Here is a 25,851-nt window from a genome sequence, read left to right as displayed (position 1 = left end):
CAGGTTCCTTCCAGCTCTTGGAGCCTGCTGACCAATCTTTCACGCCCTGGCCACACACTCCGTAAAGATGGTAACAACCAACTTGCGGTTATTTGTTTTTTGCACACTGAACTCTAAGCACAGAACACACAGGAATACTTCTTGGGACACAAGCCTTCAGAGTCACAAATGATCCCATCGCGAGCTTTGAAATCAGTGAAAAACTTGAGACAGTAAAAACTACTTTTATCACATGTCAGAAACATTTAAGATCAGAACTGGCACCAACTTAAGAACAATTTAACAGAAGATATGAAATAATTTTACATAAAAGAAACATTCTGATATTAGCTCTGAGCCCTTGGATAGTCATTGTTATTTCACACTCGTTATAGAAGCATTTCAAATTGTGTTTGGTCTCTGTGAGTAGAACCATGATTTGAATCCAAGCCTTTTTCAGAAATGTTTCCTCCATAGAGAAGCTTATGACAGCGATAGCTGAAAAATATTTGGTTTTATATTGCATTCATGCATCCACTGCATGAAATCTCACTGATTCACTAGTTTCCCGTGGGCGGAACATTTTCATGGAGATACTGGAGAGCCAAATCTGTCCATTTCATTTCTTGCTCTTTCACAGACTCGGTTGTGCCACCATTGTCTTGCTCTGGTTCAGGAAGCTCATTCTGAGAACAAAACAGAGGTACAATGTGTTCCACAACTCATACGCTTCCAGAAAGGAGCGAGTTACTAAGACTTCATATGGATAAATACAAAAATCCACAAACGAGACCAGAGGGTGCATCTGAACAATACATATCATACATACCGATCCACTTAAAAATATTTCTAAGCCCAGTTATGAAGAATGTTCTTTTCACATGAATGTGGTGCGTAATCTGAAAGGTATTTCAGTTTTCCAGGACCCTGGGGCCTTGCTGTACACTCAGACTGCACATGCGGTGAAGGAGAATATATAGCGAACGCGAAATACGTAAATAATAGCACGATGCAATTATTCCAGTGCTTGTTTGCAATGTGTTTCTTTTGCTGTTGCTGAGAATACAGCTCCTGCATTTATTATAGCTGTTATTAAGACAACTGGTCCTGTAACATGTTACTTTCCTATGGCAGGTGAGAAATCCCTTCCCTGTCTGCGTGCTGAATTCAGGTGTGGCTGTGTTGTATCAGCAGCTCAAGTCAGAAACCCCTACCAGGTGCAACACAGAGCTGTTCACGATACAGTAAGGACCAGCTTTAGTTTAACCGAGATTTTTGTTTTCTCTCCCTAGGTTATTTGTTCTTGGTGTTGGTGGATTGGTGCAGCCATACAGAGTGTGTGTTATTCTGCCAGATACTACTTGGGCAAGAATTTGGAGTTCAAGATCTCTGGAAAACCCAGCATGAGCTAAATAAAACTTTTGAGTTTTGAAAACAGCGTATGATTCGAGCTCATTTGAGTTCATGGGAATCTCTGGAGTGAGCCCTGGCTCAGATGCTCAGGACAGGCTCATGTGCCACTTTACAGCCATTCTGTTTGCTCCTTTACAATGCCGCTGTACTCGGCCTCCTGTGAATCTGTGCTGGTTTTTCTATGTGCTCAGAGCCATTCCCATCCCTGGGGATCTTTATATCCACAGCCAGGCCTTTCTCACTATTGTTAGTTGATAAGGCCTCCCGCTCTGCGGCTGCCATCTGTATGTGACTGTAAGTAGCTCAAGAGATGGCTGTAAGGAAAGAAACAGTTGTGTTTCTTGACTTGGACACATGCTACAGGCAAATGTCAGCAAGGAATTAGTTTATAATACTTGACCTGCCTAGTAGAGGTTATCCTAAGCAAAGAGGAGTTTGGCAGTAAAACTTTGTGCATTGTATGTATGGATTTTGGAGGTGTGTAGCTGCTCCTTGTCCTCTCTGAAAAAACAGTGGTGTGAGGGCTAAAGCTTGTGCCGTGTCACTGGCAATTTCGAAATGTCTCTTTGCCAAAGAAACAAGCTGCCTATCAGTCCCCAGAAGGTGAAAATAAAGTGTAACCAAGACTGTAACTGTCAGCATGAGACTAATCTGTTCTACAAACCAACTGGGAAACCACTTCAAACACTAGTAACACAAAGGGGAAGCACTGAGAAAGGATGATTCTACTTCTCCCTGATGCCAAACCCAGAATTGTGCGATAGGAAGGGCTCTCCACTTCTAAGGAGATTTTGCAACTGGGCAGGGGGAAGGGGAGAGAAACATTCACGTCCTTGTATGTGCACAGGAATGAGTGGCATATAGGAGAGAAAACAAGTGAGTCAGATCCATCCCGGGAACCTTTTGAACAAATTAGCTGCACCACAAACAATCCTGTGTCATTTCTTGGAAGGGGCTGTGATAAACACACGAGCCCTAACTCTGATTGATAAGCAGCAATTCACCTTACCAGAGGGATCGCCACATCCTCGTACGGCAATTTATCTTCCCTCCAGGCGTCATCGATCAAATCCAGGATTCTGCCGTCCCTTTGCACTTCGCTGTCCATCCTTGCAGCCCGCGAGTACAGCTAAATCTGTGACACAAAGCAGATATGCTTTCTAACACCCGTGTCCCCAGCCACGTAGATGGAGTTTGGACTATGGGCTTGCTCCAGTTTTGATCTGATTTCTATTAGGCTTAAACTTTCACGGAAAACCTTGATTTTCCTAATCTACTCAAAAAGGGGTTATAACCAGAGGATAACTACTTTGTCTGAAAAGAACACTGATTTGTAGGTTGATGAATATATAAAACTGGCCCGTTATTACTAATTAGAGAGATTTACAGGCTCCTATCTTTAGAGGGAGCTTGAGGGCCTAGAGCTCTCCCCGTCCCCTCTAACTCTGCGCAGAACCGTTGTTTACTGTTTGCTGCCGACTCGCCTTCAGTCCCTGCTCAGTGCTGTAACTCGCACACACCTTTGCCAGCCTGGGAAAGACACAGAACAAAACGTTTAATGGCACAACAAACACAGCCGAAGCCTGAATCACAGAATGATTTTGGTTGGAAAAGCCCCTCCAGATCATCAAGTCCACCCATTCCCCAGCCCTGGCACCGCCCCGTGTCCCTGAGAACCTCATGTCCGTCTGTCCAACCCCTCCAGGGATGGTGACTCCAGCACTGCCCCGGGCAGCCTGTTCCAATGCCCAACAGGCCTTTGGGGAAGAAATTGTTCCCAAGATCCAAATCCAATATGAGTATTATTCTGTAAGTCTAATATGAAGTCCAGGAAAGCGGTGAAACGGAAGGGAAATAAGACCTGTCTTACACACTCAGCTGCTCTAACCATTCGGGGATTTCTTGTCTCGTTTGGTTGGGATTCTGCCCTCCTGGAAGCGTCACCTCAGGCGCTCGCCCCTGTGTGAGCCGGTGCTGTCACCAGCCGGCTCCATCGCGCCAGCCTTAGACACAACCCATATTTATTTAAAACCCGGCGCTCAGGGGAGGGCGCAGGAGCCACCCGGCCATGCCTCGCCCTCGCCTCCCCGGCGGGGACAGCGACACGGACAGCGGGGACAGGCCTAACCCCCGCCGTCCCCTCCACGGTGCCCCCGTCCGCCATACCTGCCCATGGCCGCCGGCAGCGCGCAGGCGCGGGGCCCGCGCAGCCGCACTGCCCGCCCGGCGCCCGGGGCTGCTCCGCCGGTAGTTGCGAGCGGCGGAGGGTGGAAGGGGGACGGGCGGGTGGACCGACCGACGGACCGGTGGCGGGGGGGGGCGGCGGCGGGGGAGCCGCTGCTGGGCTCCCGCCCTCGCTAAGGGCCGCCAACGGTCGCTAACGGCCGCCAACGGTCACTAACGGCCGCCAACGGTCACTAACGGCCGCCAACGGTCGCGACCGGCCCGGGCTTCGCGCGTGTGTGAACGGCCGAGGAGCGTCGGGGCGGCCTCCGGGGAGGAGTTAAAACACGGGAGGACGAGGGTGCGTGTCCGTGGGGCTCGGCGGGGAGCGGGGCCGCGGCCCCGGGCCACCCGGGGAGGTTTCGCTGCACCGCGGGTCCAGCGTTTCTGTTCGGTGTGGCCGTGCCGCCGGCAGCACGTTAAAATCGCGTCTTCCTTCTTTCTTTGTTTTTTTTTTTTTTGTTTTTTTTTTACAAGCGCAAAACAATCCCAGTCATTTCTCGGGGGCGGTATTCTTAAATCCTGCGTGTTGTCAGATTTTCTCCGCTTGACTCTACTGCGATGATTCTTTTTAAACCTTGTTGACTTTTAAATGTTTTATCTCCTTTTTTTTTTTTTTTTTTTTTGAAATGCTTCCATTTTCTTCAGTTTCAGACAGGCCAGCTCTCGTTGCTTCAGCTGTGGTTAATGGCAGATTGTTTTCTCTTGTGGTAAAACATCCCCGTGGGTCTTTACTCAGTTCCTTGCAAGCTTGAGAGACGTCAAAATGTATGAAATTAACAAACACGTTCTGCACGCTGATTGAATTTCATTAGGCACAAAACCCTGTGTCACCACAGGGACAGGATTTTATTTTCTTTAACTTTTCCTCAGTGCAATGTATATTTTCTGTACGCGTGTGGCTTAAAATACAGCTGAACTCCCGGGGACAGGCTTTAATCTCTGGGTGGTGCTTTAAAATGCTGGAGGAGCGGGATAGAAGCTCCGATGGAAGCGAAAGAGCAGAGCCGAGTTTTGCCTTTCTGAAAGTCTCACTTTCTGTGCGCTGCTCCCCCTTTTGTCGGTAGCTTAATAACGCCATATTAATCTTTGAGGAAAGGTGTCCTGAGGGTCCCTCTTTAAATACTTGAGAAAACGCATAAATATTTTGGAAACAGAATATTGTGTGAATCCCTCCACGGAGTAAAACCGAACTGTAGTTTTGTATTGTCAGGATGAGTTTAACCATTTTTCTATTAGAGAGCCATGGTTTCATGGAGGAGCCATGGAAATAAACTCTAGTTTCTGGGTATGGTTCCATGGTAACTTACTTTTTTTTTTTAAAATTCACTATTTTTGCTCTTGACACAAAACTTCCCTGCTTTACAAATACGTGAAACTGTGCGTATCCATCCATACATGCCTTAAAGAATGTCATTTTTAACTAGAAAAATGTACTGCCACTGTGAACCTGTGCAACTTATTTTCATAGCTGGAGGCACTAGAGGCATTTTTAAAGAGTTAGTGCTGGTTTAAAAGAAAATTCTCAAAACCGTAGGAACTAGAAACGTGTTCTGAATGCAACTATAAACTGTGTGGTGTCTTTAACATAGTCTACAATAGACACCACTGCTTTCATCACCTGTAATTGTGTGCTAATTGTGGTGTTTTTTTTTTTGTTTTTTTGTTTGTTTGGGTTTTTTTTTTAAACTTCTTTGCTCTGTGGACTTGTGCTTGTTCTGCAGGTGGCCGGAGAAGCGCCTTGGTGGCGTGTTGCCGTGGGTGAGCGCTGCTTTTGCGTGCTGTCCTGATGGAGGCTTTGCTGGAAGGAATGCAAAGAAATGGCCAGGGGGGGTACGTATGCAACGGCATAAACCAGGCATTCGAAATCAGTTAAGTTTTAACCTTCCCTCTTATTCAGAATGAAATCCTCTGGTATGAAGACAAAGCTTCTGTTGCTTAAATAAAGGTTTGGGATTGCGCGGTGGCCTTCGGCTGGTGCAGACGCAGTCACTGCCTGAGCTGGCTCTGCAATAATCTATAGTCCCCATTGTTAGAAATTTAGTTTTACGTCTTCCCGAAAACCTTACCTCTTTTTGTTGCTGTAAACCCTTTTTACCATCTAACATCAGGAGCATTAATAATTAAAGGTGTGAGTAAAAAAATTTTTCTAGCCACCTTGCAAGGTTAATGAGACATGACTTTGTAATCCGTTTTTATTGAAAACGTGTGATTATTTCCTGCCCATGTGGAAGCTGCAGAGTCCCATTTGTCTCTGAAGAGTCCTTAATGTCTCAGGTGAAAGCATCTAGACTTTTGGATTCCCAAGAGTAGTGACCAAGAATGGAAAAAAATATTTTGCGTTAAGCGTGAAGCAAAAGTCACTGATGCCATTTTTGTAGTCATCTTTGAGAATGTGACTCAAGGTTACCGATAACATGTCTTCTACAGAGAACTGGTTGCAGAAATCAAGTTTAGACTTTGCTTTACATTAGCAGATGCTGTGAATGAAATGTTCTTGCTCTGCATAATAGCTGCTAATTTTTGGTTAAATCACAGGACAGGCTGAACTTCAAATTTAACTGATTTTGGCTCTTTTAAGAAGTATTTCTTTCCCTATAGAAAAACTGCCAAGTTGTGAAGTGTGCATATGCTCTGGGGGAACAGAGACATTTCAATCCCTTCACCTATTGATTTCCATTTCTTTTCAGCGCTTCATGTTTGACAGGCAAATTAAAGGGGTAAAGATCATCATGGAGTTCACCACCCTCTAGGGCCGAGCCTTGCAAGCCTTAATATTGTCCCTGGCTTAGCAGCTTGTGAAGTTTTAGAGGAGTTAGTCGAACTGCCTCCAATAATTACTGCACCAAATTAGAAATCTTAGCGTCGCTAGGGAGCACGCTCTCCCCAATGGATTGCGAATGTTTTATTCTTCATTATCATGTTGTCATCCAGCCCCCTCTGCTTGGGGGTTTGTCTGCATTTGCGATAAACTTCTGTTTTCAGGAGCTGATAGCTTGGCTGTAAGATTTCTCTGGTGGCTGAAACTTGGTATAAAATGCCTCTGCCTGGAGAGCAATTAAGGCAAATACAAAATATGAATAAAACATGCTCTGGTTTCCTTTGATAATGCATAGTACCGAGGCAAAGGGAGAAGAGTTTGTGACGGTGCTCTGCATAGATGACAAACCCCCTACATTTAAAGCGTGTAGGTCGTTTGTTCTCGCTGGGATTTTTGGAGTATTCTTCATCGGTCATTGCCAAATTTAGTCCTCTGCCCGGTGATATCAACACATCACTTGTGAGACGCTGCATTAGATGAACGCACGAGTATTCATATATTTCTCCACGAGCTAATTTGCGTAGAGTTCAACGCGCTGCGTGTACGGAGTTAATCCCTTGGTGCAAATAACTGTTTTCTGCTGACTCGGTTGGTCCGGGACGCCGGACCTGCGCTGGTGGTGCCTTTTTGTGACCTCGAGCTCTTTCCCTTGCAGCGACAGGTTCCTGAACTCCTGCGAGGCCGAGCTGCAGGAGCTGATGAAGCAGATCGACATTATGGTGGCTCAAAAGAAAGCCGAATGGGAAGAGCAGACTCAGGCTTTGGAAGCCTGCCTGAGTGCTCGGGAGAAAGAACTTTCCTCTGCCAAGGCTGCTTTGCAGGAAAAATATAAGGAGGTACCACCTCGGGTTCATAGTTTTGGGATTGTTGTCAACCTGTGTGTTTTATATGTTACAATATAAAGACAGAACCTTAATTTCAGAGTTGGCTTTGCATAGTTTTGGGTATTGTTTCATCAGTTTTGATTTTTTTTTTTTTTTTTAATTAATATTTAAATGCCAAGCCAAAACAAGGGGTTAACTTTAGCAAATAGCTGTGCTCAGCGAAACAGGATCCTGTCTCATAGCTGGAAATCAGGAATAGAATTTCCAAAGGAGCCCGTTGGAACAAGGTGTCCGATTGATCATTCAGAGTGAAGTGATCAGCTCCCTAAGGGCTGGTGGAACTCCACAGGCTGAATGGTCGGAGTTTCTAGAGAGAACCTGGAGATGCTGCGTCTGGATACAGCAGTAATCCAGAGCCCAGCAACTTGCAGTCATCGGTAGAAAAAACATTTAGTGGTGTAAACTGCACCAAGATATTGCTGGCAGGTTCTCCAAGGGCTATTTTATGCAGCTCAGGTTTTGTAGCCACTAATGAAAGGCCCGGGGGAAGCACAACAAATTTCTGTATTGGTGGAGTAGTACCAGTAGGTGAAGTTTTTGCATAGGATGTGGACCATTAACATTCTCTTGTGCAAATTAATTGATGTATCATTTATAGGATCAGAGGAAGCCAGCAGGAGTCTGAGTGGCGATGTCTTAAGCTTTAGCCACACTGACTTTTTCTGGAAGTGTTTGAAATTTGTCCTTATATTTCTAGCTGCTGTGTCCTACCTTTTGGCGGACTGTTCGCTACCAATTGCGTTTTGGCAGCTCTCTGCGGAAGTTGCTTTGACTTCTTGGGTTGAAAGCCAGCTGATAACTGCATAAGCACTTGGGGTTTTTGGGTGCCTGTACAACTATACCGCAGCGCTTCTTCCATCCTCAAAATTACCCAAGTACTGCTGTAGCTTTTGGTAATTTGCTGTGGAATCTGGTAAAATAAAGAGAAATGTGACAGGCTGTAGCAACAGTGGGTTAAGAACTTGGTAGTTTCTCGTTAATATGGTCAGGTGCTTCTTCTGGTCCGCAGGCAAGTTTTGGAATTAATGCCTTTGTTACAGAGTTATTAAGTCTGGAGTTATGCCACGGGATTTTCATTTGCAAGAGCAGGGATTTTTATCATATAGGTTGTCGTCGTTATTCTCAATTGTGTTTTCTCAAGACACTTTTGAAATATTTCTTACCCCTAAAAGCAAACATTGATTTCAAAACCGAACTGTATAAACCATGGTTAAAGTCACCACTGGAGTATATTCCTGCTTCTGTTCTACTCATATGGATTTTCTCTGGGGATTTCTTCTAAATTTTAAGTTGTTGGCTTGCTGTCCTTTGAACCTGCAGTTAGAAAGGTGGTCGCTTTGGCTTGTGGATGGGAAAAAGATGGGGGGGAAAAAGACAAAAACGAGTCACAGGAGTATTTGAATCAATGTAAGGGGAGTCTTCCACATGAATTTCAAAGCCTCATTTGTTTTTTTGCCCCTCTCACCTCCATGTATTGTTCAGAATCTCTTCTTCATCTGAGCATAACAAGATAAAGACATGCCCTCTTTTCTTTTGATAGATAGCTTGAAATCATAATGCACGTTTATGAAGAACTCAGTGAAGATGCCAGATAAAAATAGCCTTTTGACACAAGCCAAAACCACCAGTTTCATCCCCAAAAATGAAAGCCAGCAAGTGGCTCAAAACAAGAAGTGGGGACAGAAACAGTTGGCCCCAGCCTACCAAAGGTTTAGGCGCAGACTTAATCTGATTCATGATGAGTGACCCCGTGGAAACATGCAGTTGTTAACAGAATTAGGATCGTTTAATAGTCATTTACCTCTCCTACTATGACAGCATATTATACTGTATTTATGAATTGAAACCTAATCTCAGAACCTTCTGACAATAAAGTCAATTTCTATTGTTTTATTTATTTGCTTTTTAACTCTCCTTTCAGGTTGGCATGTTGCGTCACCAGGTAGGAGACATGGAAAAAGCCCAACAGGACATGGTTAGAGAATATGAACAACAGCTGAAGAAATTTCAAGAGGAGGTGAGCTGCAAAAAGAGAAGATTGGGTTTTAGGTCCCAGTTGATGGGTGAAATACTTTGCATCACCGCTTTTGTTTAAATGCCGTGGTTTTAAAACTTCTCAATCTTGTAATGTTCTAACAAAAAAAGAGCATAGAGCGTACACGGAGTAATATTTTTGGGCTTCATTAGGGCTGGTTTTTGACCTTTGGAGGAACTTGGTGACAAACAGAAAACTGTTGTTTTCCCCGGGGGGCTCGGCTTAATTCCTGCTCACTGTAAGCCATAAGTTAAATTAATTTGATAGTCTCTGCTCTAACAACAGAAGGCATCTGTCTGCATTGAAAACACCTTACTAGCCAGTATGACTAGCCATCTTTGTTCACTAGATGTTCCAGTGCAATCGTGGATAAAACTGCAAAGCGAAGCTGAGATGCATTGGCAGATCTGCCTAAACTGTGGAGGCTAAAATACAGTGTGTGTGTTGCGGCCAAAATTGCAATGTGTTGGTATTTTACCCACACAAAATTAATGTAGATGACATTAAGCTCCAATATTCCTCAGTCTTTTGTTCCTAGTCCTGTTTAGGGGAAATTCTTTCGAGTTTACCACCATTACCAGGAAAATTACAGTGTCTACCTCACTGAGATTGTTGAAAGAATAAACCTGTAATCTCCTGATGCGTTTGGCAGAAGGTTTTTGTATTTTAACTCTAAGCCTATATATCTGTCCATTCCCTTTGATCATGCCGAGGTACTTTGCTGACTCAGGGCTCTGGAGAACCTTTTGTGACCAGCATTTTTCTTCTCATGGTCCTCCTGTTCATCCGCGGGCTTAGATTTCTCTGTCAGTAAAAAGGGAATGCTGATTTCTCTGTTCCCGTGGCCGCTTGGAAACTTTTTATTTCCTAGTTGCGCTGGGGGCACTCATCAGATGGATGATTCCGTGCAAGTTGCAAGTGATTATTTGCACAGAGGATCATTGAGATGCCAAGAGTTTTTTTCCTCATTCCTGCTTCTGATACAACTTTAGCATTCTAGCAGTGGGCGTAGGAGTGATATTTTTCTGTTGGCATTCTCCACTCATTGTGAAATAGTGTATCTAAGCAGAAAATGACAGATGAAGCAGTGTTGATATTATGTACCATGGCAATTCTCAAATCTTCCTTCCCCCACTAAGCAGAAGAGTTCCAGTTCCCACCTGAGCTTCACGAGTGTATTTTGATCATGTACAAAACTGCAGCTCTGCGTGGAGCTGGGGGAGAGGGACACCACGCTCTTGCTGCCTTAACGGCGACATGCAAACCTCCGCTTTATCAATATTTTAGTCATAGTGGTAAGACAGAGGTCTAATTAGAGCTGCCGATGTCACAACTGAAGTGGCACGTCGCTACTCTTGTATAATGTGGCGTATTTTGCCTTCACCTGCGAGCCGTGTGGCCTTGGTTGGGGGGATTGTTTGCGTGAAGCTATTTTGTGTGCCGCCTTTCAAAGCGCCGTTTAATTCTGCCCTGCGGCCTTGCACGGAGTTGTGCCTTTCCCTGTGTTCCTCGCAGTTGTCCAGGCTGAGGAGGAGCTATGAGAAGCTGCAGAAGAAACAACTAAGAGAAACCAGAGGAGAAGCCAACAAGGGACAAGGAGAGGACCAGTTTGAAATGAGCCGGCTGACCAGGAAGCTGGAGGTATGGAGTGAAAAAACAAATGCTAGTTGGAGTCTGTATGTATTAACTGACTTTTGAGGCAACTTCCTACATTGAGGCTGCTGAGTTCACAGGATAAACTATGCTGCTGTTCTTAGACTAAATAAAAGGAAGAAGGTGGTACAAGGGTTAATTAATTATGTGAGTGGAATGAGTTGCAGTGTGGTGAGGTTGTCATCTCTCTTCTTTGAGGAGGAGAGAGCTACATGTCAAATAACTTTTCAACCCTGTCTCATCTTTTAATCTTTCTGCTGTGCTGAGCTCAACCACACTCAATTTTCTTCTGCTGTACCCTGAAGATGTGGCTAACAAACACATCTGACTGATGCAGTGTCCAATTTCTGAAGCAGAGATTAGCATTAAAATTCTGTAGTTCATACTTGCCGTCTTAGCACTTCCAATAGCAACCTGATTTGGAAGCTAAGGCCGGTCTGAATTGTCAAGCCTCCGACAGCAAATCCATGCAACTAGCCGGGAATCTGTTAGCACTTAACATTTCTAAACAGCAATAATTGACACTGACGTTTTAACTCGGGAGGGAAAGAAATACAGCGAGCACAGTATGTGAGGGGTTTTGTACCGCTGGGCTGGTGCATCAGATGACTGGCTAATGGTTTCCCTGCTGCGGGGAAAGGTGCGCGAGAAAGAAAACGGTGCACAGAGGAAGAAAACGTGGAGGGGAACTGGAGGGGGGGCCCTTGTCAGCTGCGTGGACATACCGCTCCGAGCCACCCCTGCTGTCCTTGCAGGAGTTTCGTCAAAAATCACTTGAGTGGGAGAAGCAGCGGTTGCTGTACCAGCAGCAGGTGGCATCGCTGGAAGCGCAGAGGAAGGCTTTGGCTGAGCAGTCTGAGCTCATTCAGGTACAATTAACATGCGCTGCAAGGGTTTTTTGTTTTGTTTTGTTTGTGGCAGCCGGTGGGAGGGGAGGCAGAGACTAATGAAATCGTTCAGGCTCGCATCCAGCTTAGGTTGCCATTGAAATGACTTTTAATGTCCTGGTGGAATAAGGTTTTCTTGTGTAAGCGCTGTATGGAAAAAAAGATCTGGAGGTTAGATAAACCTTGTGCAGCTCTCCCAGTTAGTAGAGAAGACAGTAGGATGAAGCTTTCCCTCAGAGGCAGACACCACAGCAGATGACACTTTAAAATACCTGTTCGTCGTGTCCAGTTCACAGCCATGTACCTGCCAGGAGCTACATACGTACCTGGTGGGTCCAGCTCAGAGGACGATGTTGGGAAATAGTCTTCCCTTACGACAGAACTTCCACAAAGTACTGAGGTAACAGCGGTTTTCAGCCTGCTCTTTTTTTTATTTTTTAAAGCCTCTTCAAGGTAAGAAGTGGTGGGGCTGCTGTTCCTGAAAAACCAATAGTTAGCGGTGCTGCAGCAGGGTGAGATGGATTGACCTCGAGCGCAGCTGTGAAGTCACACTGACACAATCACCGCAGACACTGATGAGAAGCTCTTGCTGGGGGCTTTGCGCTTAATGGGCTCCTGAGTTGCTCTTGAGTGGAAGCTCCTGCGAGGAGGCAGGTTGTGATGACAGGATTGAAGCTGGTTCTGACAGGGCCTTTGTGAGAGGCTGACATTGGCAGAGCCGCAAATGCAGGGAGAGAGGCTGAGCAGAAGGGCTTGCTGCTCCGCTGTCTTTGTGTCGTTGATAGCTCAATTGTCTGGGAGCAGATGTGTCCTTGGAGTACTGGCTGGTACGCTACGGCGCAGAGGAACTCTTCTGACTGGGCAGCAGAAACACAGGAATTCGGGGAGATTTTTCCTAGATGACTTGGGCGCTGCAAATGGACTGCCTGAATCCTCAATGTCTTTGAAAAGCCCAACACGAAAGTGCTATTTTTTTTTTTTCTATGCGTTTTGGATGTTTGGTGTTTTTGTGGCACGAGGTCAAGCTGAGGTTTATGACCACAGGGTACTTCCCCGTCTCTTCTTTGAGCTGGCTTCCCCTCCTGTCCTTCAGAGCAGCTCAGGGCAGCCTGGCATTCTTACCCATGGACAAGCACCTTCCCTTAAAGTCCTCAGGTGAAACTTAGAGTTCTGGGCTGTCCTGCGTGTTCTGTGGCTGGAAATGAGAGATTGCTGCATTAAGAAAACATTTAGGCTATAAATATTCGGTAGTCTGGTACTCCGGTCTCTTGGGTGGAGAGAGGCTGGACCTTAAACTCGTGCCCCTCCTGATTACGTTTTCTGTCATGACTATTCAAATAATGAAACGGCTGTAATCAAAATTATACCATAGTCTTCCAAATGCGCAGTTCCCATAGTTTTCTCAGTTATGGGTTATTATGTGTCAGGCAGTAAATCAAGGCATGTGGTGATTCTGAAGCTGGCAGGAATTGCTCCTCTTAGAAACTGGAAGTAAAGGACTACTCAAATAATTTGTTTCAGCTTTTAAAAGTTAAGAGGTACTACACAAAAAGGGAATATAAGAAGTAAATATTCTTGGAAGCTTATATGAGAGCTGGCTTGTTAAATTTCACCAGCTAGCTGTGTGGAAAGAAATGCTGTGAAATAAAGTATTGTGCCTATAAATAATAGAGCAGGTATTGTTTGCTAGTCCTATGTTCCTTATCACTTTTTTTGTCTGCCATTAAAACAATGAAATATTCAACGTGAGCATTCTTGCGGGTTGATAAAACCAAATATTTACTGCATAAAGTAAAACATAATTGAGAGTTACACCTAGTTTGGTTTTTGATCTGTTGGGTGCTTGGTTTTTTTTCCATTGTGCACCAAGAGCTGTTTTCTGTCCTGGTGTGGAATTAGCAACTGGGTAATCTCTAGCTTGTGTATGGTATCTGCAAACCTTCTTACATGCTGCCGTTTCTCCTGATCTAGCCTTAGCTCAATGAGCAAAAATCAGCAGGCAGCTTTGTTCTTAGACAGTTCATGCTCAGACAACTTGAGTGATTTGAGATCCTCTTTTCCCAGATTCGCTTTGAACCCCTTTTAGAACTTGTTACACAAAGAAATCAGTCGTTGTTTTGATCCACTGTGTGTTTTCTAATTTAGCTTTAATGCAAACCAATTGGTCTCAGCAGACTCAGCTTGCCAATCGGAAGCAGATCCTGGAGTCGGTGGAGCTGGCGAGCCGGTCGGAAATCCAGCACTTAACCAGCAAGCTGGAGAGGGCCAATGATGCCATCTGTGCCAACGAGCTGGAGCTGGAGAGGCTCAGCATGAGAGTGGATGACCTGACGGAGCACAACCGGATGATTCTGGAAGAGCAGCAAAGAGCTCAGGAAGAATTAAGGCAATCCAAGAAAATGTTAGAGGTCAGCGGAGGAACTCTTAGCAAACTGAATATAAAGCGGTGCTTGTGAGAAGGAGCAGGAGGGCTCTTCATCCCAGAGCTTCTGTCTCGTTTTAGAGCCTTTGTGAAGTTCCTCAAAGCTGGTTTGGTACCCAAGTGCTGCTCTGCAGTGTTTCCAAGGGTTCCTTAAAAATCCAATCCTTGCACTCCAACAAACTGGTTTGGTCCATCTTGCAACAGTCATTCCTTCTCCCTCCCGTGCAGGTGCTACAGGATGAGAAGATGGAACTTCGAGCCACCTTGCAGTCGCAGGAAGATTTCATTGGCAGCTCCAGGCTGCACCAGGAACAGCTCCAGAAAGAGCTGGCCCGGGTGACGGAAACTCTTCGCACAAAAGAACTCCTCGTCAGGTAGCACCTGTGCCTCGCTGCTACTTCCGCCCTTGAATCCAGATCTGTATTCCAGGTTTGCACACTGAGGGTGGTAAAAGCATTTTCATACAGCTGGATCTGTGCCGGTTGGTATACAGAGTGGTTGGCTGTGGTTGCTCACAGGTGCTGTGCAGCATTTGCCAAGTTGCATTCCTTCTGAATTCAACTGATTCTTGGTCAAGAGTGAGGAAGGAATCGGCTTTCTACTTAGCTAGGGTTCTGGAAGCAGCACACGGCTTTTGAGCTTTTTTTTTCCTCGGGCGTTTTCAGGATGTGATCATGTGCTTATTCACGTAGATGGAAGTTCTCACCGATTTAATGATGTCAGATTAGGGTCTTGGTAATGTAACTGCGTATGTCACAGAATCGCCTTGGCCTTCCCCTTCTGCGTTGGTGACACGCAAAAGCTCAAAGTTCTGATGGCTGTATCAAAAGGTTTTGCGGTACGGTACCCAACAGCCGCGCTATTTCCGTGAGCCGGATGTCTGCTAATGGCAGAGAGACTGTCTGGATCAGGGAGGCCAACATCAGAGTAAAATGAAGCCTTTTTCAACCAGCCCGAACTCAAACAAAGGGCTGTCATCCAGCTGACATGTTTGCGTATTCCCAGTGCACACTGGTGTCACCTGATGTTGCTTTTCATGTATTTTTCAGAGAAATCCAAGAAAATGGGGATTATGTTCCCTGTATTAGTGAACTCGGGCATGACATTTTTGTACAGAAATTAAAGATCGTGTTTCTGCTTAGGGCTCTGGAGGAACGCTTGCAGGAGAAGCAATTATCTTCTCCGGGGCTGGAGCTGGAGCATCTACTACTGCAGCTGGATGTTGCCCAGAAGAAAGAACAGCACTTAGAGGCAGAGGTGACTCAGCTTGAGAACAGGTACCCGACTGCTTGCTGCCCCTGCATGTGCAATGAAACTCGGAGAGTAATATAATACCTAATATATTGTATTCATCGTTAACCAGTCCCGCTGATTTTTGTTGGCTTATTTTAAATATCAAAGGGCTGCAGAAGTCAAATGATACTCATTTTGGAGTTTAATAGTGAGGCCGTGTTGCTAACTGGCTGCTTTTCAGTGCACACTGTGGGTGTATTCGATGTTTTAGCTTGCTTAGGCCTAGCACCTTCAGTGGTAATAGGTTAAGGAGTCTTTGTTACTCAGCTGGTAAGAGCTAGCTCTAGATCTCACTGTGAAATAAGAATTATAAACAAGTCTTAGTCTCTGAGTTTGTGGTTTTCGGGCTAATGTTTGCATGGGAAGTTTGTCGCCTTACTATGGTAAAGAAACAAACAAGAAACAGGTATTATCTGTTCGATCAGCTTCCTGATCTCTTTTGAAATTATTTCGGTAAACAAAACCGAAGGTTTGGTAAGGAACTTCTGGGTAAAGAGTCCGGTTTCTGTTATGACGGACATAGGAGATCAAAGTTTCTCTCCCCGTGTCCTCCTCCGTGGGGTATTCTAATCTCTAGCTTTACGTTTGGCACCCAGCCTGGTGTCTTCAAATGCGAGGTGTGTGCAGCTGAGCGAGGAGCTGGATGAGAGTATCAAAGAGCTGCAGTCGATGGAGGAGCACCATACTGAGTCAAAGGCAGAGATTAAAAAGGTAACGTCGCTTTGTTCCGGGAGGGTGGGAGAGGCACTCGTGGAGTCAGCCGTTCCCACGCGGATCGTGTGCCCGACGCACGGTTAGCAAAGCTGCAAACGGCATCAAAGGCCGGGAGCGGCGCGGGGGCAGCGCGTCTGACAGAGGAGGAGGCGAGAGGATGGGTTCGCAGGTGTCGGTTTGCTTTGTGAGCATCTCTTAGGCCCGGGTTTTGCTGTAATATGTCCTGTCACTCTTGAGATGGGGCTTCGAATGCATTCTAGTCCCTGTGTGAATAAGGGAGTTTGTTTCAGGCTCGATACCCAGAAGTGAACGGGCGTCTGGAAGAAATGGAGCAGCTCATCTGCCATGAGAACCTCAGCCCAGTGCTCCGTGCACCCAAGGCCTCCAAAAGGCTTGACTTTTAATAGCGGTCTAGATCAGTGGGTGTGAGAGCTTGCACTGCTGCATGGTTAGACTAAGAAACCTTATTGGACTTGAGTGAAAAACCTCACTTCTGTGAAAATCGTTCATCCCTTATTCTGAAAGTACAGAGGTGCGGATCTTGCCGGAGCTGCGTGCTTGGTTACGCATTTAAACAGCCACGGAATAAATGAATCTCCTACAGGCTGCTGGGGAGGAAAGAGAGATTTATTATGGTTGTTTCTATTTTATATACTTGGGAGGCATTGAGGTGACATGGAGATAAATCACCGTATGTATAGTATTTACATGGCTAGGCAGAGATCATCTGGTTCAATTTTCTAAAATGCTTGTAATTCTCAGAAAAATCCTGGAGGTTTGGGTGGCTAATATTTCTGGCTAATGGAGTGGAATACTAGGGAAGAAATTATGCTATGTTGTTGTTCTATTATGTCGCTGAATAAATATAATACGGCATGCCTACCAGAATATTGTATGCAATTCAGATCTATCATCTCAAAAAGAGTTGAATAAAACTAGGTAAGGTATGGGAAAAAGATGACCCAGAGGGTGGAGTGTTTTTTTTTTTTTTTTTTTTTATATACAAGGAACAGCTGAATGGAATAGGACTTACCAAACTGGAAAAGAGATAAATGAGATTGAATGTACTAAAAATAAAATCGTGCCTGTCATGTGGAAAGTAAATAGAGAATGATTATTCTCTCATAATGCAGGGACTAGTGGTCGTCAAATGGAGTTAGGAAAACAAAGAGGTATATTTTTACCCTGTGCATAGCCAGCTTGTGGAAGTCTGCCACAGGTAGCTTTGGTTGCTACAAGCTAATATTGATTCAGAAGGCTTAGGACAAATTAGTGGAAGAAAAGTCTGGCTGGAGCTATTTAAAGATACCATCTCTGCCTCGGGAAGGCGGAGTGGGACATCGCAAGGTTATACTATGGAAGCGTTCCTGTGCCTGCCCAGCGATGGTAAACCCTTGGCTATCTGTTGTTGGCCGCAGAAGTAGAATACTGAGCTGAAGAGCCTGGGATTTGATTGATTATGGGTCTTCCCGAGTATTCCACAGCATGTAACTTTTGTCCCAGTTGGCAGTTCATGGTGCGGAAAAGGATTGAGGTGGTTTTCAATCGAGAAGCACAAGCATGGCCAGGGGGCTTGTTACACAGAGCTTTTTGTTTTCCTGTGCTTAGATTTCGCATCACCATGTGCAATACTTTTCCTTTTTTTGCTGGAACATCTTGAAAAAGCTCGCGGGTGGCGTGTGCATGTCTTCCTGCAGCTGAAAGAGCAGCTCTCTCAAGCTGAGCAAACCCACAGCAGTGAGCTAGAAGGGATGAAGAGGGAAATCTCCAGGTTGACACAAGAGTTACACCAGCGGGACATCACCATTGCATCTGCCAGTGGCTCCACATCAGACCTAGAACAGCGGCTGAGGACAGAGATTGAAAGAGCAGAGAGGAAAGCCGTGGAGCACAGGGTAAAAAAGGCAGAAGGCTCTTATGCTGTCTCTTTAAGGGATCTGAGGGCTTCAATTACCACCCTAGTTTTTAGCTACGTTAATAGTTTCCTTCTTTCTTCAGCCTTTGAACAAAGACTTTGAGAGCCTTCTGATGAAATCTCCTAATTTATGGTGTTCACTGAATCTCTCTTGCTGCTCCTTTTCCAACCTGTAACTGACAGTCCCACAGAATTCTTTGAGATCACTCATGCTAACGAGGCCTGGATGGTGACATCTTTGAATACTGAAGTAAATGACTGCGCACGGTTATTTATATGGTCTTCTGTATAAGTTCCCTGCAGAATTAACAGCCCGAACCTTGCTTTTTACTCATGCTTGAAATGGGGGTAGAAAATGCCTGTAGGGTGTGGTGGGCATGCGTTGCGTTGTGTTCTTTTTCCTGAGCTTGTTGTTTGTCTCCTCAGGTGATTCTGGTCCAGCTGGAAACCTTGAGGATGGAAAACCGCCATCTCTCAGAGATGCTGCAGAAGACGGAGTGCGGCGTGCTAGAGGTATGTGATAGGGAACAGAGGTGGGGAGGGACGAACACTATGGGTCCCCTCCCTGGGAACAGCAGGAGACTTTGCCCACGCCTCTCAAAAGGCTTGGCAGAGGTTGGTGAACTTAAAACCCAAGCAAAAGGGGCAATTTATGAGGAAATAAGGCCCAGAAATACTGAGTTCAGTCATGGAGCGGTGAGGAGAACTGTAGAAACAGAGCCCTCATCTCAGTTTCTTCTCCATGGGGTCTAGCCCATGCTTTTTGGTACATTTTGTTGCAACTTCATTTTATGCTGGTTTACCTCAGACCTCTGTTTCTAAATCTCTGTCATTTTGACCTGTCTCAGAGCTGTAACTGCTTTGGTCCTTGTGATTCCTGGGGTGCGAGCAGGTTCCATGCAGGAAGCCTGCATGGAAAAGGTGCAGTGTTGGCAGGAATAATACCTTGAAGGTGGTTCATTTTAGTGCCATTTCAGGAAGATATGGCTAGTTTGCAAGTTCTGTCTCACACAAACCACAACGGAGGCTTCACAGGGGCAAGGGCTGCATTTGGGCAGCGGAAAACCTAAAGGGAATATATCATCAGAGCTTTTATCGTATCTGATCTGTGGGGAGGAAATACTCCACGCCTAATACTAGTTTGGGGTGATTGTCAAATGTGCCAAGTGTTTGGGAAATTGTTGAGCGGGAGCTTGTGGCTGGTGAGATGGAGAAAAAACAAAGCTTTCTGGGGGGCTGATTTGAGACTGAAATGACCTAAGGCTCCTTCTGCTTCAAGTGCTTGGTGGGCTTTTGCCTGCCCGACTTAATATAGCGCTTGATAACAAAGTGGAAAGAAGGAAAACTGTTTGTGGTGGTGTTTTGCTTTGTTTTTAAAGCCCCCAACAGCCCCATGGCACAGGAGCTACTGATCTTGGCCAGGTTCTTCTAATCCACATTTGGAAAGCCGTAAGATACAGCAGTGATGAGAATGAATTAAGCATCTAAATGTAATAGAATTGGCAAAAAGCAAGTGGGAATGTCACAGGAGTAGAAACAACGGAAGCTATACCCACCTAGCCTAGAACGGAGAAGATGGGGAGAAGAGAGTTCTTCAGAGTTTCAAAAAGAAAAAAAAAGTTCACTTTTACCAGTGAAAGTTTCTAAAGGGCTGTGGGTCATCCCGGGTGGGGAGGCCTATGCGCAGCCTTTTGGAATGAGGTGGTTTCTCACTGACAGTGATTATGTTGTATCAACAACTAAGCCATGGGGGTATTTGTTTTCACACCCGTAGGAAGTACCTGGCAGGGCCTGCTGCTCCGATAGCTGAGGAGTTGCTCAGACTGAGATGGTTTATTGGGTGCCACCGGTGTGTTACCTGCTTTGGCTGAGAGGCTTGCATCTTGGCTGAGGGAGGGAATCCCAGAATATACAGCCGGAGAACTTGACTTCATGTCGTCCTTATCATTATCCCAAGGCAGAGGCAGATACATCTGAACTAGTCAGGGTCTATATTTTCTTGTTTTCAAAAGGATCCAGTGGTGAGAGAGACAAGCACAGCTTGTCTGGATGCAGACACAATAAGGCATATATAGTCGATTTACTCTTATGAAAGCCTTGAAAATTTTGCGAGTCAAAATTGGGCTTAGAGGATATGCTTTAAGGAGTAGCCTTGACTATGGTGTCTTGCAAATTGGAAGTTTTAACTTCAGGTCTTCTCTGTCTCTTAGGAAAAAGGCGTCACCCTAAGAGCTCTCAGCGAAGACTACGCTGCTGAACTAAGTAAATTAAAATGTGAGAACCAGCAGTTGCGGAAGGATCTAGCAGAGGCCAGAGCAAAGCTGGAGCTCACTCAGCAGGTGTGCCAGGATGAACCCGAGGGCACCGCTCAGCAGACGCCAGACAAAGAGCCCGAGGCCAGGGATGCGCAGTCCAGGTGGGTGTTGTGTGACCCCGAGGATGCTGCTACCTTAATATGTATGAGAACAGAAGGCGTGAGGATGTGCGGGTTTTTAATGGCGTGCTTTATGTACAGTATCCATCTCCAGCACGTAGTACGTCTGGGAGAACACAGGGACTGTTTTGGAATCTGCCTTTAGTAGTGCAATAGCTTTTAGGCCCAGCTGGCCTGTGTTCTGCAAAGCCAGCTAGTATTTGACTGTCTTTTGACTGTCTTTGCCTTTTTCTTAGATTGAGAAGCAGTACGTGCTCCTTTTGGTGAAGGGATGAGATTTGGCCCAGGTGGCTGTGCTCCTTTCTTTTGCAGTCCTACGGTGTGCAGACTGTAGTTTTTGGTATCTGCAATAGCAGAAGAGTGAGAGAGAATTCCCTGGAGACTGGATGTGCATCTAGAAGTGCTATGGAAACACGAGCCGGTTGGGATTGCCAGGGCTATTAGCAATCTGTGCGTGAATTGTTATCCCTGCACAGGTTTTAGCTAAAGTTCAGCTGCTAAGAGGCAAACTGTCAAATGGTGATGTGTTCAAACCTGCCTTCCAGAACAACTCGGGAAGCACAGCACAGAAGTGATGAACAAGCAGAGAAGGTGCATCACAAGCCTGATGAGACCGTTCAGCATCATGAAGGGGAATCCCAGAGACGAGGGGCGGCTGAAACGGGAGCTGTGATCCCCGAGAGGGGTGAGCTGCCCACCCAGGCCAGCGGGAGGAGCTGCGCGGAGTCATTTGCTTTGAGCGCCTTGGTGGAAACAGATTCTTTGCTTCATGGGCTGGATGGAAACGACGATTTTGCAGATGAAGCGTCTAAGCAGTCCGGATCAAATCATCAGAGAGAATCTGTGCCTTTGGTAAGCAGTTGTAGAGAAGCTGGTGGCTGTTCAACAGCTGAGGATGTAGCTGGGTTCTCATCTGGCACAAGGAGCCAGATTTTGGAATGTCTGATGTAGCTGCGTGGTGTGTATGACTCTGTAAGCACACATCAAACATGAAACAGGGAGGAAAAGCCACTGCTGGGTGGTTGGTACATGCACAGTGGGAGCTGTGTGGTTATTCTTCAGAGCTCCCTGGGGAAGGGATTTGTGTTTGGTACATTTGCTAAGCTCACGCTTCTCTCCATACTGATGCTGTACATCAGTGTGTGCCATGACCTGCTCACTTCACTTCAGAATTCTCCTTCAGCTTTTGGCTTTTTATTTAGTGGAGAGCCCAGAGAAGTCTCTAAGGCTGATGCACAGGTAACTGGAGGCTTGTCAGGTTTGTAGGTCTTGACGAGGTTTACTACCAAGAATAGGGCTTGATTGTTTCAAGACTAAAGTAGCTTGTGCGCATGTCCAGAAAAAGAAATATTGGGAGCTTAGGGAACTGCAGTGTTCTAAGTAGAAACTCTTCAGGTTGCAGGATTGGAACTGAAGTGCGAACAGTTCCACTCTGGGGTCTGAGAAGCTCTAGGGCTTGGTGTTTAGTAGAAGAAAATGTGCTGCTTTTTGTTCCGAGAGGTAGAAATAAGGTTTCTAAGGAAATGCAAATATTTCTTCTGGTGTTGGCTAGGGCTGCCTGCTTGTGGTCAGGCTCCAGTGTCTTTAAATCAGTTCCTTTAATATTAATAGTGGGGAATTCTCAGTAGGCAATAGTGGGGTGGGAGTGACTTGCTTGTTATCTGCAGCCTTTTTGCTGCTTCCCCATGTTCCTGGCTGTTGGTAAAAGGCCAGAAAACCGTGAGCCTCCAGGGTTTGGAAATAACCAGTTACGTTCCCTTGCCAAGACACCGAGGCAAGTTTTCTGTAATGGAAAGCAGCCCCTTAGTAACTTTACAGGTCACCTGCCAGCCTCTGTGCAGGAAGCTTCTCTTCATCAACTCATAAATTAAGCCTAGTTTACGATGTTATTTTTCTAAGTTAAGAACTTATGAGTTAGGGATGTGAGTGGCAGGAATAGTTCTTGACTGTAAAGGAAAGAATCTGGGGTGGTTTCCTGACCATTGCCAGGTGAGCTGGTGTTCAGTGGGCTGCCACGGGAGTTCGGTCTGTACGGGAACCCGTTATTTGAGGGAAGCGGAGGAGGTATATAAAAGCAAGCAGAGATCTCCCGGTGCTGGTCCAGTCTGGCAGTTCTTTCCCTTCCCCGGATCCCATATTCTGGGATGATACTGCTGCCCGAGACTTTTATGAAGACAAGGAGCAAGATGCAGACCTTAAATGTGAGGCTGCGCTGACACACACAGGACAAAACCCCGGGCATTTCGTAGTGACCTTCTGTAGAGTTCCGCTATAATTGCACGTGCCCTATCAGCCCCAAGTAAACTGTCGATTCCTATTGATACCGCTGGGGTCGGGGTTCCACCTGTGACATGCAGCAGTTATATGGCAGATGGAGAGCTTGTTTCTGTTCAGCTCTATCCCCCAGTGCTTTAGAGAGAACTGCTGGAATGGAAAAGTTATCTGTGGTGAGGTACTGATTTTCCTCCCTGCAGTTTTGGCCAAGGTGTGGGAGGCTTAGACTGTTGGGAAGGACATTTACCTGTGATACAAGACCTGAGTGTTTAGTGTGCCCGATAAGATAGACATGACACAAGAGCCCTTTAGAAGCATATTTATTTGGGTAGTTTGTGGATCAATGGTGTTTCTGGCTGAAACTTGGAATGAAAGAACACTTGATATCCCTGTGTTTCCCCGTAGTGTCCCCTGCCTACAGCTTCAGTTGGGTCGATAGCTGCAAGATACCTGGAGGAGGAAGAACTGAGGTCCCAGCACATCCTGGAGTGCCTGAATGCTCACATTGAGGAGCTGAAAAAAGAGAGCGAAAAGATTGTGAGACAATTTGGACACCAGGAGTAATCTTTCGTAGGGAATTTGAATGCTGGTTTACGTACATGGTTCCAAAGTGTGACTGCAGAGGTACCTAAGAACCGGTTGCCGTGGGAGCTTGAGTGGGAGGCTCCTACTCACACTTTGCGCTGAATCCACAGGATGGATAGTGAGGAAAGGAAACTCCTCTCTACATGTTTGATCTGACAGAGGGTATCACACCACGAACACTTTAGTCAGCGTGCTGTCGGTCAGAAAGCTGCATCTGAGGTATGTGTGCACTTGCAAAGAGGGTGGTGTTTTTTAGAAACAAACCATTTGCTAATTTTAATGTAAAGGATTTTAAGTATATTTTATACGTGTGTAAGCATTGAAATAAAACAGAATGGAAAACCGCTTCTTTTCTTGTTCTTACAAATATACGCAGTAAATCTCTTGTGGCTTATCTTGCCTTCTTATCAGGAACTTTGATCAACACCTTTTCCCTCCTTTCCCTCCCAGAGTCGCTATGTTCTGCAAGGAACAAGGAAAAGAATTCCTCTTTCCTTTAGGCTACCTGTATTTTCCCCACTTAATTTCCCCTTAGTGGAATTTCTTAATATTTCCTGGTTCATGCAACTTCTGCCCTTTACTGTTTGTGTAGCACCTGATGTCTTTATCTTGCCGTGCACCTTGTTTGAAGTACTGCAGAATAGCTGAGGAATGAACGGCTGAATTCCGATTGTGGTCCCCACTCTTCTAAAAGAAAGGAGAGCAGTTGGAAGTGGCAATGAATGGCAGGAGAACCCACAAACAGGTGAGATTTGTCTGTACGGCAGACAAAATTGCAGCTGCCGTGTAAGCCTCTTTGTCACGCCATAAAATGGGACTGCACTTGGTCAAGCAATTCTGCATTCCAAAGTTCAAAAGCGTTTGAATCAGCAAGTCCTTTTATTTGGGCTTGCTTTTGGCGTCTTTTGAACAAGGATCAAGCCTTCGCATCCATTCTGGATTCCCATTGCGCAGTCTTCGTAGCGAGGCGGTTCTGCCCGCAGCTGGGGATGAACCGTGGTCATGCACATGGTCAGCACTGGCCTCGGTTCCTGTTCAGAGCTGCCCACACACAAGCATGTTTGGAGCATCCACCTTAACCGGCCAGATCTCAAGCAAGGACTTGTTGGTCATGGGGCATTTTGACAAAAACTGAATGGCGAAAGAGAATAAACCGTTGTTTCCTCTTTCCAGGTGAACCTATGGATCTGCCAGAACTCTTATGGGTTCCTCGTGTCCTCAGTGGTGACAGCAATACCATTTTTAAATGATACCTTACAAACCATGTTACGCTTCCTAAACATTTGTTAAATTACTGAGTGTTGCATCATGCGCCAAGTGTTTTCAGAAGTTTAGAAGACATTTTGGCTCATTAGTGATGTTTGCTTCCATATCCCTTTCCTTTAGAGATACTTGGCTGTTCGTCTTCATGTTGGCAGAGTGAAGAGTGAAACTGAAGATGATCCATTTGTTTAATTAGCAGCTATAATCCTACAGTATTTATCAATTGCTAATACACGTAATAAGCAACTTTGTTCAGTGAGCGGGCTGTAAAAATCTGATCTAAGTGAACTAAAGAGTGAAATTTGCAACAGGGGAACTGCCGAGTTGCTTCTCTGTGCTGGTGTTTGTGCTCTGTCTTTCCCCACTGGCTCTTTGCAGATGCACGGTGTCGTGGGCTCTCGTGTGGCTGCTGGTTCTGGAGTTGCTGTGCACGGACAACAGGAGGACAGAGGTTGAACAAAGCTGATGAGTTGAACATCATCACGGCATCGTTTTTAAGCGTGCGCCTTTCTCTCGACCGGCATCTGATTGCGTACTAACCCTCTTTGTTCATGTGAGTAGGTGGAAGCGTAGAGGTACACTTGCCAGAGATAAAAGCGTGTTCTACACATATTTAATTTACCTTTGCTGGGAAACAAGGTGTTTGCAAAACGGAGTGATCGGAATTCATAGTGCTAAGTCATTGCACCTCTTGGTGGTATAGGGATTACAGAAACTCTTCAGTCCTGAGACCTGCCAAGGGAAGAACTCTACCGAATGGGAGAGCTGCTAGTCCTGAGATAACCGAGAAGTCTGCCCCAGAGGTGTTCTCCTGGCGTTAGAGTCTTGGCTGTGCTCAAGAATGTGCATTTTTGATGAGAGGGAGGAGAAAAAGACTTGTTTATCCTGGAGGGAGATGTCACAGCAAGTACAGACTTCTGAGGTGCTTTTATCTGGGGCTGCAGGGTTTCTCAGGCATTCTGCTCTGCCTTTGCAGTGTCAAACTTCCCTTGGAATAATCACCCGGCCCTGGCAGCTTCATAATTAATGAAGCTGGAGAGGGGGTTTTTTGTGTGT

The 25,851-nt window shown here is 45.7% G+C and overlaps 2 protein-coding genes across 6 annotated transcripts; one reads left to right on the top strand and one right to left on the bottom strand.

The window, feature by feature from the left end:
- Positions 1 to 208: 208 nt before the first annotated feature.
- ANAPC13 (anaphase promoting complex subunit 13) lies at positions 209 to 3,580 on the bottom strand. 3 transcript variants are annotated; one of them, XM_065639783.1, is made up of 4 exons: positions 3,559 to 3,580; positions 2,859 to 2,922; positions 2,402 to 2,527; positions 209 to 665 (listed from the first exon to the last, which is right to left on the bottom strand). In XM_065639783.1, the coding sequence occupies exons 3-4, from the start codon at positions 2,498 to 2,500 to the stop codon at positions 540 to 542; spliced, it is 225 nt and encodes a 74-aa protein (XP_065495855.1). In that variant the 5' UTR covers positions 2,501 to 2,527; positions 2,859 to 2,922; positions 3,559 to 3,580; the 3' UTR covers positions 209 to 539. The 3 variants fall into 3 exon arrangements, with proteins under 3 accessions (XP_065495855.1, XP_065495856.1, XP_065495857.1); XM_065639784.1 differs by lacking the exon at positions 3,559 to 3,580 and having other exon boundaries at positions 2,877 to 2,922; XM_065639785.1 differs by lacking the exons at positions 2,859 to 2,922; positions 3,559 to 3,580 and adding an exon at positions 2,780 to 2,842.
- Positions 3,581 to 3,598: 18 nt separating this feature from the next.
- On the top strand, positions 3,599 to 23,916 carry CEP63 (centrosomal protein 63). 3 transcript variants are annotated; one of them, XM_065639779.1, is made up of 15 exons: positions 3,599 to 3,639; positions 5,340 to 5,448; positions 7,092 to 7,272; positions 9,242 to 9,337; positions 10,871 to 10,996; positions 11,764 to 11,877; positions 14,070 to 14,303; positions 14,546 to 14,691; positions 15,460 to 15,594; positions 16,207 to 16,321; positions 18,022 to 18,219; positions 18,666 to 18,752; positions 20,450 to 20,655; positions 21,219 to 21,525; positions 23,353 to 23,916. In XM_065639779.1, exons 2-15 carry the CDS (start codon positions 5,405 to 5,407, stop codon positions 23,509 to 23,511), a joined length of 2,148 nt encoding a protein of 715 aa, XP_065495851.1. In that variant the 5' UTR covers positions 3,599 to 3,639; positions 5,340 to 5,404; the 3' UTR covers positions 23,512 to 23,916. The 3 variants fall into 3 exon arrangements, with proteins under 3 accessions (XP_065495851.1, XP_065495850.1, XP_065495852.1); XM_065639778.1 differs by lacking the exon at positions 3,599 to 3,639 and adding an exon at positions 3,702 to 3,916; XM_065639780.1 differs by lacking the exons at positions 3,599 to 3,639; positions 18,022 to 18,219 and adding an exon at positions 3,702 to 3,916.
- Positions 23,917 to 25,851: the final 1,935 nt, after the last annotated feature.

The sequence above is a fragment of the Caloenas nicobarica genome, chromosome 8, assembly GCF_036013445.1.
Source record: "Caloenas nicobarica isolate bCalNic1 chromosome 8, bCalNic1.hap1, whole genome shotgun sequence".
In the NCBI taxonomy this organism is placed as follows: domain Eukaryota; kingdom Metazoa; phylum Chordata; class Aves; order Columbiformes; family Columbidae; genus Caloenas; species Caloenas nicobarica.
Note: the sequence above shows the minus strand (reverse complement) of the source record. Positions and strands in the feature narration are given on the sequence as shown.